We start from the raw sequence: 20,299 nt of genomic DNA, 5'->3' as shown, positions 1-20,299 counted from the left end.
TAAGTGGGTCAACGTCTCATCAAAATCCACACACTATTATCACAAACCGTAAAGATTGGATATGCAGATGGACGAGTCTCTTACTGTTTCACCAACTTTGTTTCATAAGTAATATCAATAACTAACCAAATCTTAATGAAACTACAATAAATCCTCTGACAGGAATTCTCTCACAAATCTTATAGGACACTTGAATTATTTCCCCTAGGATGCACTTGAAACCTGGAACACATACAGAGACATAAACACCGCTGTATAAATAAATAACTGAACGTCGCTCCCTGCGCGTCTTGCAGTGCTAACACGCTGTGACGTCACACCTCCCTGGGGATACTTCCACGACTATTCTGGAAATATACTGTTAAGGCCCACTTCTAAGTAACACAAACCTAATAGATTACCGATTCAAATTTGATAGCTATTAAATTACCTATGTAAATAGTCGTAAGTACTTGTCTTTTAGAGCGCGCTCACTACAAATATTTAGTCGGCCGATAGTTGATTTTTGCTCATAAATAAGTATAAAGGTAAACGGAAGTACACACGTAACAACAATTAGGTATTTTTTTGGTATCAAACCGACTAAAAACTTTGATGAAATTCACGATTTTCTGTTTTTTTTTTTTTTTAATGGAACACATAGGTATGGAAGACATAAATACTGCTTTATAAATAAATAACTGAACACGACTTGCAGTGCAAACACGGTGTGACGTCACACCTCCCTGAGGATTGTTCTACACTTATTCTGGAAATATACTCTAAAGGTTCACTTCTAGTGTTTGCTACAGAGGCAAGCGGATACTGTTGCCAGCAGGTGGCTTAAAAGTTATGTGGATATCTCGGAAACGATGTCATACATTCCCACTTACGAACTATTAAAGCAATAGCTGCGTGGCAATGTGTGAGTCACTCTTATGCAGCCCGCTTAAGACTTGTTGCCCAGGCCCACTGGTGTGGGACCTCAGGGCCAGACATCACTTATTATACTATACAAAACCCATGTCACCAACTGGTTTAAGTGAGGAAATAAGTGATGGCTGGCCGTCGTGAGATCTAAGTTTATCAAAGAGTTCACAAACCACATACAAGTGGTCACATCAACCACTCAAAATTACCTATTCACTTATCAACTTTTAGCTCTTCAAAAAAACCGGTCTAAAAAATAGCAAATAAATTTTAATGAATTTAAATTAAGAAAATAGTGTTAAAAATTTCAATGAATATAAATTAATAATAGTGTGAATACAAAAAAAATATTTAAAAAAGCGTGGGGTGCTTTTTAAGGTCATATCGAAATGAAAATCACTACTCATATTATATATATTCTGTCAATAAAATATTTATAACTATTGACATTATGCACCCCACGCTTTTTTAAATATTTTTTTTGTATTCACACTATTATTAATTTATATTCATTGAAATTTTGAACACTATTTTCTTAATTTAAATTCATTAAAATTTATTTGCTATTTTTTAGTCCGGTTTTCTATAAAAAGCGTGTTTTTTAGTTTTTTTAAAACTATTATTTATTTTCTACTTTTTAGTTTGGATTATTTATAATAGCTTTTCAATTTTAAACTATTGCACGACTCGTGATGCGAAGCATCAGAGAGTGCTTTACGATCGAAAAAATTTTTCGCCTTATTTTGGCAACTATTTTTAGTATTATAGCCTTGTTAGTTAAAGGAATCAAGATATTTTGCATTTTCTGTTTTTTAGTTTGTTTTGTTTTTTTAAAGTAGATTTAGTTTTTTTTTTAACTATTATTTGTTTTGTAGAATAAAATTCTTTTTAGTATACAAAAATTTGACAATATTAGAGAAAACGGCTAAAGATAATTATTGGAAATAAAAATTAACAACGAGTCCTGCCTTATCGACTGTTGTTTCCTAGCTAAGCTACTAGGTGAAAGGTGATCCGCTGACCTACTATAGTTCGGCCATTCAGAGAATGCGTTCCTGACACGTCGCGATTGAACTGACGACGTAATAACATTCATTGATTATTGATATAATAATGTTGTTTTAATGCTCCTCAATTGTTAAAACGGTAAACAACCAGCAAAAATATTTTTATCGTAACTGCAACGCCATTGCAAAGTTACGTCGTCAGTTCAATCGCGACGTGTCAGGAACGCATTCTCTGAATGGCCGAACTATAGTACACAAGATGGAGTGATGATAAATAAAACCTCCTCTGTGCAGTGTTCTAAGCTGGTATATTAAAGTCTTACAAAAAAAACATTTTGTGTTAGAGTATCGCTTGTAACGAAACCATAGCGCGCATTTAAACGCGACAACGCCATCTATCGAGCTAGTAGGAAGCATTCAAATGTTAGTCGCAAACATACCGCCCACCAAGGACGTTACTGAAGGAACGTCCTTGGTGGGCGAAAATGAACTAAGGATGAACTATACTTAAAAACATTTGAACTACATAATTTGCACTTGTACTGTATACATTAAATTCGAACAAAATTTACACATTATGACTCATATACAATGAATATATACATAATAAATATAACAATTTGACCTTATACTAACAAAGTTTAAATATGAATAACAATATTATCTTAAAATAATTAACATAGATATGGAAAGACAATTTAACAATAATAATATTGTGATTTTAGTATATTTGTTGTATACTTACTTGATTTTAAACATATGTAAAGTGTAAATTTCTTCTAAAATAACATGCGTAAAACATAAAGCTTATTCAACTACGGGTAAAATACATATTTTGGATGTTGGTCTCTTGATGGTTGAGGATTTGGTGCGTAACGTGACGACACGGGTGATATTACGAATAGTTGTCACTATCCATACAAGTGGGAAGTTCTCATCAATACAAAGAATATAAGTCCAAACGAGGTATTTTACATATTCAGTTTATTTGTTTATTTACTCAGTTGTCGAGTTCCCTCCACTTTCTCTGGTCTCCATCATCAGGTCAGCTCCCAACCTTCACTGTTGCATTGGTTTTGTCAATACAAATAATTTAAGCCCAAACACGAGGTTTACATATTCAGTTGTCGAGTTCCCTCGACTTTCTCTGGTCTCCATCATCAGGTCAGCTCCAAACCTTCACTGTTGCAAAGGTCTTGTCAATACAAATAATGTAAGCCCAAACACGAGGTAGTTTACATATTCAGTTGTCGAGTTCCCTGGACCCTCTCTGGTCTCCATCATCAGGTCAGCTCCAAATCTTCACAGTTGAATAGTGCTTTTAGGCGTACACCTGAGTGTCAAGTTTTTACCCTATGTATGCCTACAACTTTCGAAGGTTGCCCTCGATTTCTCAGGGTTTCCATCATCAGATCCTGACCTGATGACTATGGGACCAACTGGCAGCTATTCCGAGTCGAACAAAAAAAGAATCACGTAGATCGGTCTATAAACCTCGGAGTAATCGATGTGTATGTGTAACCTCCTCCTTTTTGGGAAGTCGGTTAAAAATGGAATAATTTTATCAAATTAGTGTATTGTCATCGGTCCTCAATAAATCTACAAAGTTTGAACGAAATCTGGCCGTTTAAAGTGGGTCAAAATCGCGCCCAAAGAAGTCGGTTACAAACCTACAAACATACAAACATACAAACATACAGGTGAAGCTAATAAAAAGCGTGTAAAAACAAATGAAAAACTACTGGCTCGCCATTATGTTGTTCAGGAATAAAGTCGTAGCACATGGAGCCGTACTCAAATATGTAACCTTAGGGAACATTCGTGTAGGTGTTCTTAACCTGGTAGGAACTTGTTGTGTATTTTCTGATATGCCCTGAGGACATGAGGACGCATCTTGTCTTGAAAGCATTTAAATACTCAAATACATATATACCATTCTATAGTTTAACCAAAGAGAGTAGAAAGTTATTAGAGTTTAATAAAAAAAAAAATGGTACGAGCAATTCGAAACAGACTCATTGAGATTTTACAAATACACAACACAAGATGGAAAATATTAAACATTTCATTAGAAAAAAAATGTATTACGACAAATCTCGCAAAATCTCAGTAAATTGACCGATTTGGAAAAACTTAGTGTAGGTATCACCACAAACATTTCGTAACGGTATTTATACAAAAATGTCCTTATTCTAGTTTCTACATACACATACTGAAATAATTCAGAATGTGAAGTGTAAGTCTGACATCCCTAAGGGCCTGCAATGTTACTGCACCATTAACATGCAGGTGCAGCCTTGGCCAGGATTTTATGTTTAGTGCACAACCATTACGGGATGTGTCTTTAAGTGTGCACTTTACACTAAGATGGGGTAACCACAGGAAGGGACACAACATTATTTTAAATTCTAGATTCTCGATATGTTACTCAACAACCATATAGGTGCTGCCTGTTTTCCACAGTTACAATCCGGTCCTGACAAGAATCGAGCACTTTACTCATGCATAATTTATAATCTTTTTAAAACTTCAACCGCACGAGCATTGAACACCCTGAGACTAAGGGCTATATTTCACCGGGACACCATGGCGGCGCAACCAGTTGCGCCACCGTGGTGTCCGTAAGCTACCAAACTGGACACCATACAGACACCAGAGTCGCCACACCACACTGAGACAGTATCAAAATGGACGTTGAAGAGACAGCACTACTGCTGTATGTACGTAGGAGAAGAGAGTTCAAGAGAAAAAAGAAACAGTGGTGGGTTCATCCTTATTTAGCCGATCGCTGTAAGAAAGGACAATTCGTCAACATATACGCCGATCTAAGAAGATATCCGGATAAGTTTTTTAATTATGTGAGGATGTCCGTGAGGTCCTTTGATGAGTTACTGACTTTGTGTGAAAATGATTTGTTAAAGCAAGACACAATATTAAGAAAATCAATCAGTCCTGAAGAAAAGTTGTTTGTAACATTAAGGTAAGTTAAATCAAACTATGAACATTTTTAAAGTAAGTTTTATTAAAAAATGTAGACAAACAAACAAGCATGAACGTTTAAGTGCTATATAGATCCATAAGTGGTTCTGAGTCCTGTGAATCATTTGTGTCGCTTGGAGAACTTGCATATGTCATTGTATTCATAGAATTATATGGGGAATTAGGACTACTTGTGATAGGTTCATTCTGATAATTCGTGTTTGTCCTTTAACTTGGTCCAGGATACTCAGTAGCAATCACTTGCCGTTGCGTCGAATAACCAGGATGGTAGGTGTCATGACTCATCATCCTGCCACCTGGATTAATTTCTGGAGAATTCCGAAAAGACGGACCAGTATAATCAAACGTCCTGTTACCAGAAAAACCTGACGCATCGTTCAACAAAGTTAGCGTCTTTATTTTGGTAGCCATTTTAATTTGAGGAGGTAGATTTTTTAATGTGCTCAACAATGAAAGCAAAAATAGCCGATCTTCGTCAACCTCAGCTGTCTCGCGTAGTCTCTGTTCTGTTGTCTCACGGCGTCTTTGCTCAATTGAATTATTTAATGCTTGAATAAAAGGATCATCGTCTACTGCTAGTTTACGTTTGTTTGTAACTTTTTTTGGTCGCTCGCCTACTTCAGTGCTCTCCGAATTTTTTTCTTCTTCACCTTCTTCTCTGATAGCTACTACTTTTTGTAGAAACTGTAACTGCTTAAAATATATATATTCGCTTTTGCGGTTAGTGGCTCCAGACCCGGACTTAACATTTCTTTGGCGTTTGACTTCCCGCGCATAGCATGATCTGATGCTTTTCCACCTTTTTTGCAACACTAACCCTGGAAATAAAATTATAACACTTATTACTTTTTGTTAATTACAGGTACCTCGCAAGTGGATGTACGATGAGAGAATTGCATTATAGCTTTCGTCTAGGACAAACAACATTAAGCACAATAATAAAAGAAGTGTGTGCTGTGATTTGGGATAAGTTGCAAACATGTTTATCACTTCCGGCTACTGCAAATGACTGGATGAAAATAGCAGATGGTTTCGAAAAACATGCCAACTTTCCACACTGCATCGGTAGTATCGATGAAAAGCACATAAGACTGATTCAACCTGCTGATTCTGGTTCGATGTATTATAACTATAAACACTTTTTTTCATTGGTGCTGATGGCTGCATGTGACGCTAATTATAATTTCATTTATATAGACGTCGGTGCCTATGGGAAAAGTAGTGATTCAGCAATTTTCCAAGAAACTGAATTGTATAAGAAACTCATAAGTAATACTTTAAATATTCCAGAGCCCCTACAAATTTCAGAAAATAACCCAACGCTTTTCCCTTTTTTAGGGTTCCGTAGCCAAAATGGCAAAAACGGAACCCTTATAGTTTCGTCATGTCCGTCTGTCCGTCTGTCCGTCTGTCCGTCTGTCCGTCTGTCACAGCCGATTTACTCGGAAACTATAAGTACTACAGTGATGAAATTTGATGGGAATATGTGTTGTATGAACCGCTACAAAAATATGACACTAAATAGTAAAAAAAAGAATTGGGGGTGGGGCCCCCCATACATGTAACTGATGGATGAAATTTTTTTTTTCGATGTACATACCCGTGTGGGGTATCAATGGAAAGGTCTTTTAAAATGATATAAAGTTTTCTAAAAAACATTTTTCTTAAAGTGAACGGTTTTTGAGATATCAGCTCTCAAAGTCGTAAAAAGTATGTCCCCCCCCCTCTATTTTTATAACTACGGGGTATAAAATTCTAAAAAAAATAGAGGTGATGCATGCTAATTAACTCTTTCAACGATTTTTGGTTTGATCAAAGTATCTCTTATAGTTTTTGAGATAGGTTGATTTAACTGTAATTTACGGAACCCTTCGTGCACGAGTCCGACTCGCACTTGGCCGGTTTTTTTTTTTATTTATAGGCGATGAAGCATTCGGGTTGAGCACAAATATTATGCGTCCATACGGAGGAAACAACCTCAGTGCCGAAAAGAAAATTTTTAACTACAGACTATCGAGAGCTCGCCGTTACATCGAGTGCACATTTGGCATCTTAACAAATAAATGGAGAATTTTCCACAGACCATTAAATGTCCACACAGAATTAGCAAAATCCATTGTGAGAACATGTTGTGTGTTACACAATTTTGTACGTTCTAGAGATGGATATTCATATGATGATACTCTGACAATAATGGGCTTTCAAACAACAACACAGCAAAATTTCAATAGAGGAGGGCGTGCTGCTACTACCACTCGAGATAATTTTACACATTATTTTGTAAACGAAAACCCACTTCCATGGCAAAATAATTATATTCATTAATAAATACATACACAACTTACAACGAGCTTTTGGCTTTCCATGTTACACCAGAAGCATCATGAACATTTATTGATTGACAAATTCATTCAGAAAAATAAATGTTGTTTACTTACCAAAGCTCTTTTTTTGTTCAACGGTTTGCTCCTGTTCTCCAAATAAATCTACAACTTCCTCCCAACATTTCTTTTTCAAATCTCTATCGGAATAATCTGACGAGGAAATATCCCAAATTGATGGTCTACTTTGAATTTCGATAATAAACCTTTCTGTATCGAAATTATCCATCGTATGCAGTTAACAAACTACTCAGATATTAAAATAAGCAGTTAAAAAATAAAACATAACTGCGACACGTGCTGCATGCAATGAGGTGGGAGCGTCACTGGCGGCCGGACTGGCGGCCGAGTGAGTGAGACACCATATCGCGCTATAGTAGTTAGTGGTGGCGCGACCAGCGTGGCGGCGCAACCAGTAACATTCCATGCACGCGTCCGAGTTGGTCGCGCCGCCAAATTGGTTGCGCAACTAAACGGGCACCAGGTGAGTAACTCTCTATAGAGCTGTATACATTTTGTTGGCAGCGGTGACTGGTTGCGCCGCCATGGTGTCCCGGTGAAATATAGCCCTAAATAAGAAAAAAAAAGACATGTGTCCATACCAAAAAAAGACCAAAAGACTAAAAACACGGAATCGATAGAGATTTTCGAACGTCCATATGAAATTCTTCAAAATTGAAACTTATCTAAACTGGTCCATACACATGCATAGATAATTACATTATTATGTGCCCTAGTTGCCTGAAATCAAGGAATAAAAAATTAAAATAACAAACATAGAGTGCAAAGAAAATGTTTGGACCATACAGTGTAACTTGTTGAAACTACCAAAACGCCAAACAAAAACTAGAGTCACTTAACATTCAAAGCTGAAATTCATCACCCTCCATCCTTTTTATTCGATTAAACAATAAAACCTTTTTGCGACAACCCTGTGAAAGTTACCCGCGGTCAAGCGTGAACTCATTGCAATTATTTTAAAAAGGTTTTAATATTAAAGTGGACAGTGGTTTTTGCACTCTCGTTTCGTATTAAGTGGAAAATTGGTTTTAAAACACTCGATAATTTTCATTTTGGTTTATCAAAATACCATACAATACAATTATATGACTATATTTTTCATAATGAATTCCTTTTCCCTACTAACCTTATTAAAATGACTTTCATTTGAAGTCAAGGCACACACAAATCGCATTTTAATGCAAGTTTCATATTCAGAAGAAGTTTCTGTAATTTGCAACTTAAACTCATTACATTTAGGTACTTTTCACATTAAGAAGTTAAATGTGGCAAACGCTTTGAGCCTGCAATGATAGCTCATTTGAGAAAAACTAGTAAAATCTCTTTCTTTTATATTTTCTCCTCAACTTCGCTAGATCACGATGAAAAAATATACGAAATCATTTTTATTTAGGTTTTTATTAGGGTAGACGCAAAAATACCTTTCAGCAATTTTCCACTAACCATTTTAACCATTGTTCTTTACCAAGAATCAGCATAATATGTTTGTAAAAACAAAAACATAACAAGTCCGTTAGTTCTATTTAATCTATGCCAACTACACCGCCCGGAGCAATACACTACAAGAATTATATCATTTTATGAATACATTCCTTTGACCTTAGCTGTTTGTGGCACTAATGTATGACCTGTTTCTGGGCGTTCCACTAACGTTATATCACACTTTATTAGTAAAATTATTCACTACATATTTCACACGGTTTCACTCACGTCCCAAAAGACTTATAAAGGTTTCCGACGCTAATCATCTTCATCATCACCTGCATAACCTTTCCCCAAGAAGGTTAGAGTATGCTTTCAGTCTAACCAGTTGCAGCTAACTGCCAGTTTTACATTGAGCTGTTTGTAAGACTGGTTGTCAGAGATTGATATCCAAAGTGCCTTCCAAAACACGAAGGTTCTCCTTATGTAATAGATAGTCATCCATTCACAAACCGAACGCGCCAAACAAAGCTTAACTTTATGATCGATCATCCCTTGTAGCTTTATCAGCATCATATGTAGCCACGAACTCCTCCACCTATCTTCATAAAACTGACCTATTGCTTCAATTGTTTTGCCGTTCGAACGAACAAACTCACATTGTAATTTATTTTTAAGGATATTTTTCTTGTTTTTACCTACCAGATATACTGTTATATTTAGTGCTACATTTGCTTGAAGTGTTTATTTATTCGTGACATATTTCTTGTTACGTTTTTGTAGCGGAAGATAGATCCTCGACTGTCGGCTATAGCTAGTTCTTTTGCAGTGTATAAAAATATTTGTTTAGATATTTCACTAGAAATACGCATCAGTATTATACTTGTATAGTTGAAATGACACAATGTGGTATTTTCCTCATACATAATTAGCTAAGCTAAGCTAGCTATTTTTATAGTAACTTTATCCGATACGTAACTAAACCACCATATTTTCTACCTCTACACTAAATTTTCATTAAAAAACATCCTCAAAAAGGCAATAACAAAAAAGTGTTGATAAATGACCAGGCAAGTCAGATGATACGCTCAATAAAAACACGCGTTAAGCTCAAGTAAATAAATGGTATCGAATGATCGATGCGCCGTCAAAATTATTTGGCAAAAATTCACCAAAATTTTACAGCCATAACAACTCTTATTACAAGGCCTTAAAGTAGAAAATGCTGTAAATTAAAAGAAAGAAAAAACCGTAAATCTGTGAAATAATTGCAAAAAGTATCAAGATTGATCCGATATTTGGGCGTGAAATCCATTAGTAGTTTCCCTTTAAAGGTAAAAAGGATAGCAGCCTTTTTGTCTCAAAGGACTGACCGATGGGTAGCCAGAGGACACGGAGGTATTCTTCTAAAAGGAAACAAATCATTTTCCACTTAAAAGTTTTTTACATAAAAAGTGCTTCAGAACTGGAAACCCACTGTTTTATTTATGTTTGAGAATAACATATTATTTCGTTTAACAAACGAAACACCATTTTATATGAAAGTTTGGATATATTTTGAGTCTCTCTCGTTCTGCGGTCACCTGATCTCAAGGGAGATAAGATGGAAATTGAGTCAGTTAACAATTATTACAAGCCAAAGTTTATCTTTTGATGTCCTAAACTAACACGATTAAAATTCAGGTTCAATCACATGTGGCCTTTCATCTATACTTTGTGAAGTTACAAACTGTATAAACTGACCATCGTCTTGGATCTAGACACACGGCAGTGTGTCCGCCAAGTTCGAGCAAAAAAGGCGACACACCGGCCGTGGGTTATATTACACGAACCATTTCGGGCCAAATTCGACCCCCCTGTAACTCAAAATCTATTTTATTTACGCATATCAAATTTCTAGTATCTGTTGAGACCCTCACTTATCTAAAATACAAAATTTCATTAATATACCTATTGTAGGTCTTGAGATATTGACGTCAGAAAATCGCTATTTTTACTATACACTGATTCACTTATTCACTGACTCACTCATCAAAAACCTAGACCACTTCCAATGGTCGTATTGACTTGAAATTTGGCATGGAGGTAGGTCTTTATGTCAAGGTAAAGGGAAAAATCTGAAAATGGCCAAGTGTGAGTCGGTTTCAAAATAATGAAGGTGTTTTATACCCGGTGTAAATTTATACCCCTAAGGAACTAAAACGAACTAAATTTATCTATATTTATATAATATATCTTCGAATTTTACAAAGGTTTGTATTTAGTCAAAGTAAAGTAAAAATCTGAAAACGGCCAAGTGTGAATCACTTTCGAAAATAACGAATGTGTAACTTTGATCCACGAACATAATATATGATAACATGTCATGTCAGTCAGTTGGTAAATCTAGTCCATTTAGTTAATTTAGTTCATTTCTTTGTAAGAAACATAGTGCATATTAAAAAATCTAAAAAATAGTATAAATGAGACATTTCTTTAACTAACTTCATCATAAGAAAAAAAAAAATAAACAACCTTACAAAAATAAATGAAATCCCACCCAAAACAAAAATGTGAAAGACTGCCAAGTTCGATAATATGGGAATGCTTCGCCTATAAAAGAAGTGAGATCTGAATAAGTACCAAGTTCCATACACATACCTCAGTTAAAAATAGTTACTTTTTAATGATGATTACTTGGCAAGTTTTAATAGAAAATTAAATACTTGATTCATTGCGTTTAGTAGGTTTATAACAAGGTGTATGAAAACTTGCCAAGTAACATCATTAAAAAGTAACTATTTTTAACTGAGGTATGTGTATGGAACTTGGTACTTATTCAGATCTCACTTCTTTTATAGGCGAAGCATTCCCATATTATCGAACTTGGCAGTCTTTCACATTTTTGTTTTGGGTGGGATTAGATTAACTTAAACTTTCTGCGATGGTTTGCAATGGAAGATATTTTGTATTAATAACACTTTAAAATGTTTAAGTTAACAACAGTTGCATTGCAACAAAGTCGCATTAAGTGGATGAGTGAACATCTTTTACAGGTAGTCAGAAGCCAGAAAGTCTGTCGATCAGACTTACCAAGGGATACCGGGTAACTATTTGAAGAGACCGTAGTCAGATGATTAGGAAAGGCAATCGCTCCGTGTAAAGCATTGGTATTGTAGCTTCAGACACTTAAGACTGGAAGCCGACTTCAATATTGTTGGGAATTGGGAAAATCCTAGACATATGATAAAATTTGTAGCAATTCTTTTTCTTTTTTCGTGTCGATGACATGTCTTATAGTGAGACTACACTATGTCAGCCCAATATGCCGCCACTGCGAGAGCACGGCTGGATGCGCTCTAAGGTAGCAATAAAAAATTGCTACAACTTCTGGCAATTTCCTAGCTTAGCTTAAAATTTACTAATACTTACATTTAAGTACACATGAAAATAAAAAAATACGTGTGGCACTCGGGGACTGCCGCGGTAAAGCTATTGCATAGCATTCTGTATCAACTTATGCAATTATAATTATTTATTTTTTATTTTTATTTTTACACACAAATTTTACAAGTACAGCCGTTCACTGTTGTAGATAAATACTTATACACCTATATACTTTCTCACAAACAGCTGATTATGTATTCGTCCGATTTCGGAGCAGCTCGTCTCGATTCGGGCGAGTTCCGTGTCGAAGACTGCCGAACTGACACGACGTTAGACGATGCACGGCCTTCAAGCCACACTTCCGTGCCCGTCGGAGTGGGGAGCGTGAGGTTTTTTCGTTACGGAATTTCTGGATTTGGTCCCCGCGCTCAGGGCCTGCGATAGAAGCTATGCAATAGCTTAAAATTATGATGTACTTACACTTCTACAGATCCTTGGTTTTCCAAGGGTCCATCATTGTCTTTCCAACCTACCATTGCATTGTGAGCCTGCAACAATCAAAGACCTCGATTTGTCCAAAATTAATCACGGATTGTTCTCTAACGTAGTGTGACATCCTTACCACAAGCTTAACAAATGCCGTCCAATCTTACAATTTTAAACCTTATGTCAACGGAATAAGGTTCAGGGAGTTTTGCAACTAGTAATTAGGGTTGGTACTTTTAGATAATAAATGGACTTGTGTGATCGATGGCAAGCTGTGTCGATTATCATAAATCAAGGAAAATGCTTGTGTACGTAAAGTCGATAAGTTTGCTTATTGTTATTTGTTTGGTTTTTGTGGTGGCTGAAGATTGTAATGGGTTTGAAGATGTTGTAAGTATTTTTCCATTCAATATCATAGCTTTTATCAGTTTTAATGAAATCTGTATGTATATTTTTTGTAATTGTCTTTCACTTCAGTGCGAAAAACAAGAAAGCCTTTTTCATCATTTCAGCATTGCCATATTATTATATCTTCATTATTTAATATTTTATATCCACTACTCAATACGACGCATTCAGTTTCCAAAAAGCAATCATAAAATAAAATAGACAAAATTGTAATGAAAAACATTCACTTTTTCCGAACAATTGATAACACAGTAATCAATAACAAATTCCTAATTGGACGGTTGATTTATTTAAAAAATCGAACAAAAAAAACTATAAACCGAACCATGTCAGCGTGACATAATTAATGTAACATACAAAAGAACTTTCACTATTGTGATAAAAAGCCAATAAATATTTAATACCCGTATTTTACAAAACTATTGAAGCATTACTAAGTAAAAACCAGTGTAAGTTGACCTGTGTCCCCTCTTTGGGTGAAGGAAAATGCTAACAGAAAGGACATGCCCATACACATTCAGAGGTCTTCTTAATGTGGTTAGGTTTCGACATCTCACTTACCTAGTTGACTTATTACGTGTGTTCAACATCTATTTTATTATATAAAAGAAAGTCGTGTTAGTTACACCACTTATAACTCAAGAACGGCTGAACCGATTTAGCTAAAAACTGGCAGGGAGGTAGTTTAGAGCCAGGAGCAGGACAAAGGAGAAAATAAAAATAAAACATGCAATTTATTCCGGACATACAGCGCCATCTATTGTTCAAACCAAAAATCTGCCGGATGCCACTATTCCACGCGAACGAAGTCGCGGGCAAAAGCTAGTTATGAATATTTTTGGAATTCTGGCGTAAACTTTACTTATCATCCAATAATACATTTTCTTATTTTTCATGAAGTCTTGCGGGGTTGTTTAACTCGCTATTTCATATAATGAAAATAAAGTTAGTGTAAGTAAAATTCACCATAGTTTTTCCAACTCCTTGCTATAATCAAACCATACCAAAATATCATTTTACAGTCAATTACCAACCCAACCACGTAAAAGGCAACTACACATCCTTAAATCATCGTCACACACATCTAATTTGACGTAACAAATCTCTATTGCTATCGCTACACGTAATAACACGGTGCACCCGCTCTGCTAACTCGGTCACAATGGCCGAGGTCGTCGCAGGCGCAGGTCCCGCCATTTTACATAATTTCATATACACGACACTTCGCCACTATTAACTAATATTCATTTTCATGTAAGAGACATAAAAGAAGTATTTTTAGAGGAATATGTTAGAAATAGTGTGAAAATGAGGATTATAATGATATTTTTAGTCTGTGTTGTGATTGTGGGAGCCGATGCGCAGGATTGCAAAGTTGGCGGGAAAAAGGTTGGCATAATTTTCACTGGTTGATATGTATTTTTTTTTTTCATTTTTGTAATAATGTACGAGCAGGATTTTGGCCCAATTACAAAACGACCATAATAATTGTTGACCCATAATTAGTATTAAGTAACATATTAACAGATGATTTTAAGTAACATATCGACTGCAAGCAAGCAATACCTCCTATCTGACTCCGGGTGGATTTTAAAGGGGAACAATAAAACTTAATAATATCCTTATTCCAAGGTATAATGAGATACTGAAAATCTAAGTTTTCTTTTTTTACGGATAGTATCGATTAATAAAGTTTTTTTCTTTTTATTTTGAGTCTAAGGGTAGTTAATAGTAAAAGTAAAAAGATACGAGTTTTTTGTAACAAAAATGTCAGATAGGAGGTATTGCTTGCTTGCAGTCGATATTATGAAATCATTTTCTTATTTATCTACAATACAAGGAAAACCATAGTACCAACTACAAAAGAATATAAAAGGATCAATAAAATTTTACGTGACTAAAGTCTTAGAAGCAAATATGTAAGGGAGTGAAATACGTGATAATTATCACGTTTTTGAGTCCATTGTCTTACAGAGTAACACACTAATAAAATATTCACACTTTTGTTTAATATTGTTTTGAGCATTACGACTGAAATCAATTTATTTGAATATCATTTCTGCGCAATATGTTTAATATATGTATGTGTGTACTGAATTCTAAATATTCCCTTTAATAGAAAATAAATATTTAAGATACATATATTTAGAAATGAGAATTTTATGAAATAGATTAAAAGCACCAAAAAATATATTTTGTCGTTACAAATTGGCATACTATTTCTACTGTATAATTAAGGTTGAACATTGAATGGATATGATTAAAAAATGGGTCGTTTATCTTCAGGACTTCCATATGGAATGAATATAATTTATACCCGTATCTGTACCCAAATCTTTATGGCCTTACTACAAAAACTTTAACAACTGTTTTACACTTGTCTAAAAAAATGTGTCTCCAAAATGAACCTTATGTCAACGTCGTAATTTGACATTTTTTTAGACAAGTCTTAAACTGACGTTAAAAAGTTTTTGTGGTAAGACGGTAAATGTCTCTTAGCTCGCTTATAAAGCTGAAATTCCGACCCATCTCTCTGTCGGCGTGCGACCGATGCTACGGTTGAAGGTTGAAATAGTTCGATATCTATACTGTGACTACATTGACGCACGTCAGTCAGTGAGACCGACAACCGAGGAATTGAATTTGTGGGTCGAAATCACACCTTTACTACTAATTAAACAATAATACAAAAACATTATGTCCACAGTGTATCGACCACGAACAATGCTGTGGAGGATGCTGCTTTGACGGCGAGTGCATTGATAGTAAGTAGCTATTGTTTTCCTAATGTTATAGTAAAACAACAGCATAGACCATTTCATTCAATCCTATCTGTAATAAATAGGAAAATAGTAGCAACAAAAGACCAGGAAGTCAGTCATAAATAAGTAATACCTACTTGTTCACTTGGTCTTCAGAGAATTTGAGACATCAGAGATTTTATGTTCTAAGATTTTTGTAATACTAACTGACTTCATAATATGTTAAGCCTACAAAATCCATTGGGGTACTACTGCGGTGATAGAATGGTAATAATAATTTTGTGGCAAGGCTTTGAGAAGCACGATATGTTAAACTTGTTTGCTGCTATAAATATCCTGGTTATATTATTTAAATCTAATTCCATTCAAAAATACACTATTCTTCCCAAAATCTCTATTTTAAGCCTACCTAACCCTTCCTTCATAACTGTAACCAATTTAACAACCCCAACACCTGCACAAAATATCCCATTTCCCTAAATAGAAAGGCTCAAGGGTATAATGAGGCTTATTAATTCATAAGTAGTATAATAAGCATGACAAATGATGGACTCGTGACTGACGCCGTCAGTCATATGTTAGGTAACGTGATTATACTAGCGTTACGTGTGTTTTTCCATTTATTTTGGTATATTGTATTGTTGGAGTTTATAAGAAAACTAATTATAAAAATATTTTTTCCAATAATTACTTTACATTTCTAAGTTTGTGTGTACTTTCTAAGTATATCTTGGACACCAACGGCTGATAAAAAGGTGAAGGAAAATATCTTGAGGAAACCTGGACTATATAGTCTGAAATCGCCAACCCGCAATGAGCAAGCGTCGTGATAAATGCTCAATCCTTCTCCGTATGAGAGGAAGCCTGTGCTTAGCAGTGGGACAATATTTTTTTTTCCAATAATTACTTTAGATTTAGACTTTTCACTGATGAATATCAGCTAATTCATAAGTAGTATAATGAGCATAACCAATAGGCATGATGACTTTTAAATTCCTTTGTATGATGTAGGTATACGTCTATTTTATACGGAAAATCATTAATTAAAAAAAAATGCGAAGTTTTTTTGTCAAATAATTGCATTTTTCTCTGTCCACTTTGAATCCGGCGCGAAAACGCTTGTCAGTGTCATGCCGTCACTTGTGACGTCACGCCTTGGGTTGACAAGATGCAAGTAAACAACGCTCGTTCAATAATTAAGTTTTTTTGTATTATTAAATATGAATTCGAAAGTGTATAAGTGGTGTGGGGTCCCCCAGTGTAAGAACACATCCATAACAACTCATTTTAAGTTATTTGTGTACGTTTCTCTGGTTTCTCACATTAAAAAATACGAAAAAAGTGGCTTAAACTTGCAAGGCGAGATTCAAAACCAATATTGCCCAGTATTTTTTACCCACACCATTATTTTTGTGAAGATCACTTTGATGTAAGTTTTTACATAGTTTTCTAGATTCTAGTATAATATAGGTTTTGTACGAGGTCTAAATGGTAAAAAACCGGCCAAGTGCGACTCGGACTTACCCACGAAGGGTTCCGTACCATAAAAAAAAATCACGTTTGTTGCATGGGAGCCACCCAAATTATTTATTTTCTTAAATTTTCAGTATTTGTTGTTATAACGGCAACAGAAATATATCATCTGTGAAAAATCCAACATGGACGGACGGACGGACGGACGGATGGACGGACGGATGGACGGACGGACAGAGGAGCGAAAACAATAGGGTCCCGTTTTACCTTTTGGGTACGGAACCCTAAAAAGGTGCACAACTGTCTGTTACTTTTAGTTTACACATAGACATAATACATCTTTTTGCATCCTAAAGATATCTTTATTTGATGCCAAAAACTCTCCTAGCATATATCGATTCTAGGCAAATTAGCGTTGTTTGCCTAATCAATCCTTGCTTTATGATTCGTGTTATTTTATATTCGATTTTAATAACATTTACATTCAAATAGTACTCGTTATAAACAATTAATTAATGAAAACACAGAGATTCGCAGAGGAAGTTTACAATACGAAATGTGACGTTTGTGCGAGTTTTTATATAATGTGTCGACTAAAAGGTGACGTCACGCGCTCTGATTGGTGTTCAAGATATCATGGCGGATTGCCTTATTTCGTAGTTTTATTTTATAAAAATAAATATTAATCACATTATTAAAAAAGAAAACAATGCGCGTTTTATATTCCAAGCTTCAACTTTAATTTAATAAGTATAATATTTTAATGATTTTTAATTACTGTCATCATGCCTATTATGGACTCGTGCCTAACGCCGTCAGTCATATGTTAGGTAACGTGATTATGCTAGCATTACGTGTGTTTTGGTATATTGTTTGTGTTTACAAGATTAATTAAATGTGATTATTATAATAGCCGAGTTAGACTATTTTGCGTCTATTCTGGTTTTGCTCTAGGTTTCGAACTACGTCGATGAAAACTTCTAAAAATCGTCGAAAATGTAAAAAAATATTCTCTATTAAAATAACTGAAGCATATGTTACTAGCAGATTTGAAAAAGTACATCTAAATCGATTCAGTTGTTTTACCAAGACGTTTTCTCCTATAAAAGCAAACAAACATGCATTCATCTTTCCTAGATAAGTTATCATTGGCCAGCGCTAGACGCAGACCACTTACAACCAGTCCTTCGGGAAATCAAAGTCCCCCACTCCATCCCAGCCTTCCTAGGCTTTTTTTCTAATGAGAAATCATCAAATGACAACTCCCGCTGTGGGTGCAGCATGAGGGAGTGTCAGTCTCTTACTGACTTAAACCCGCCATATTTATTCTTAAGCTCTTCATGTACACCTCAGCGGGGCCCAGCAAGGCCAAGGTCTGCCGGGGCTGCGAGATTGTTCGAAAAAGTTACCGCGGCTCTGGTAGGTACATAAAAGGCCTACGACGGAACACGAGGTTTTTAGTCAGTAAGAGTCTGACACTCCCTCACCGCTGCTAACCCACAGCGGGATCATTTGATGATTTTGACGTCGTTAAAAAAAGCCCTTCATGTACTAGAGCCGCGGTATCTCTTTCGAAGAATCCTCCAGCCCTGGCAGAATTTCCTAGGTCTGATATTGATATTGATGATGAAGAAAGATATTAAAATGTATATTTTTTCCAGCATACAGATCCTGTCTATCATCACTGGATGTATGTGACGACCACATATGCCTAGATGAAGAAGAGTGTGTAGTGTACATACCTCCGGAGTGCCCGGGATGTGAACCTTTGCCCGTGTGTAGACTGCCCTTATAGTGTGGTGATGAGCATAAAGGGTTTATGTAGATAGAAAAATGTTAAATTGTATTGGAGTAAAAGATGATTAGGTAAAAATGTGCTAATAGTTAAATCTAAGTATTTATTTTAGTTTGTAGTTACGATACGGTAATATGTATTTCATGTTAACAAAACATCGTACTAATAGTTTGTGAGAACCAAAAAAATTCATAGAACAAAAATTTTCAGGACATAAAACCCCTTTTCAAGTAATAAATCATTGTTTTATTTTCATTGTAAACTTTCATTTAAATCCACAGTTGGTAATAAATACTCTTTTAGTTAAAACTACACCATATAAGCGTTTGTTATTGGATTTCAACAGTGAGTGTGTAAACCGCCATGAATCTGAATAAACACTGGCACAAAACAATTCTGTCCAATCTACATTTGAAAATAGAACTTAGTGTTCACTTGATATTGGCCGGTAGGATTTGCGCCAATACTCGTAAATTGAAATAAAAAGATTTATAAATACTATGTTCTCGCTCGAGAAGTTGCTGCAATCTCCGTAAATAGGTAAAAAAGACAAACTTTCCCGGGAAGTGTATAGCAAAGGATCCACCAACGACACACGAGTAAAAATTTTATTGGGCATGTGTTACTTTGAAACCCTAGGCACGCCACTGAGCCAAACGTGTAAAACTTTCGTGACAGGAACTAAGAATTTTGACATTTAAAAGAAATAAGAAATGGCGAGGATGTTTATGCAAATACGACTATGAAAAAAAAATATTGAAAAATAATATCTATACAAAATAAATCTACAAACCTACATATAATTTTGAATTAAAAAAAAAGATTAGCATTTAAGAAAAAATAGCACCATTACAGACTAGAATGTGTTTATTTTAAAAATCGAATCACCGATTGCTTCCATTTTCAATATTTGAATACGAATAATTTGAGTGACAATTGAATTGGAAAATACATAAACGCGGCTCGTGAGTGAAAATGAAAGGACAATGGGCAGATTGGTATACCTCACCAATAGCAATGTCATATATATCATTGGATAGGCCTTTTTATGTAGAACAATATTTACTATGACAGCTTTGCTGAAATGTTTGTCCGTTCTGAGATATAGATCAAAAACTGTGCAAAAGTTAGAACTAAGTAATCTATTGATACCTCAAGTTTTTAAAGGAAAATCTAAGAACTACTAAGTGTAAGTCTTGTATATGAAAGAAAATCAGATTACAGTATTGATTAGCATCAGTTTTAAGATTGTTTGTTATCTATATCTCA

The 20,299-nt window shown here is 35.1% G+C and overlaps 1 protein-coding gene and 1 long non-coding RNA gene across 3 annotated transcripts; one reads left to right on the top strand and one right to left on the bottom strand.

Moving 5' to 3' along the window:
- Window positions 1-5,123: 5,123 nt before the first annotated feature.
- Window positions 5,124-7,665, bottom strand: LOC124635328. The gene is made up of 2 exons (XM_047171206.1): window positions 7,355-7,665; window positions 5,124-5,734 (listed from the first exon to the last, which is right to left on the bottom strand). Exons 1-2 carry the CDS (start codon window positions 7,524-7,526, stop codon window positions 5,124-5,126), a joined length of 783 nt encoding a protein of 260 aa, XP_047027162.1. The 5' UTR covers window positions 7,527-7,665.
- A 6,641-nt stretch (window positions 7,666-14,306) lies between these two features.
- On the top strand, window positions 14,307-19,285 carry LOC124635300. Of its 2 annotated transcripts, XR_006984992.1 has the most exons (3): window positions 14,307-14,389; window positions 15,708-15,765; window positions 18,897-19,285. It is a non-coding gene; the product is annotated as an uncharacterized LOC124635300 (long non-coding RNA). The 2 variants fall into 2 exon arrangements; XR_006984991.1 differs by lacking the exon at window positions 14,307-14,389 and having other exon boundaries at window positions 15,640-15,765.
- Window positions 19,286-20,299: the final 1,014 nt, after the last annotated feature.

This window comes from Helicoverpa zea, chromosome 12, assembly GCF_022581195.2.
Source record: "Helicoverpa zea isolate HzStark_Cry1AcR chromosome 12, ilHelZeax1.1, whole genome shotgun sequence".
NCBI classification, from domain to species: Eukaryota; Metazoa; Arthropoda; class Insecta; order Lepidoptera; family Noctuidae; genus Helicoverpa; species Helicoverpa zea.
The sequence above is the reverse complement of the archived record's forward strand: the minus strand, read 5'-3'. Positions and strand labels throughout refer to the sequence as shown.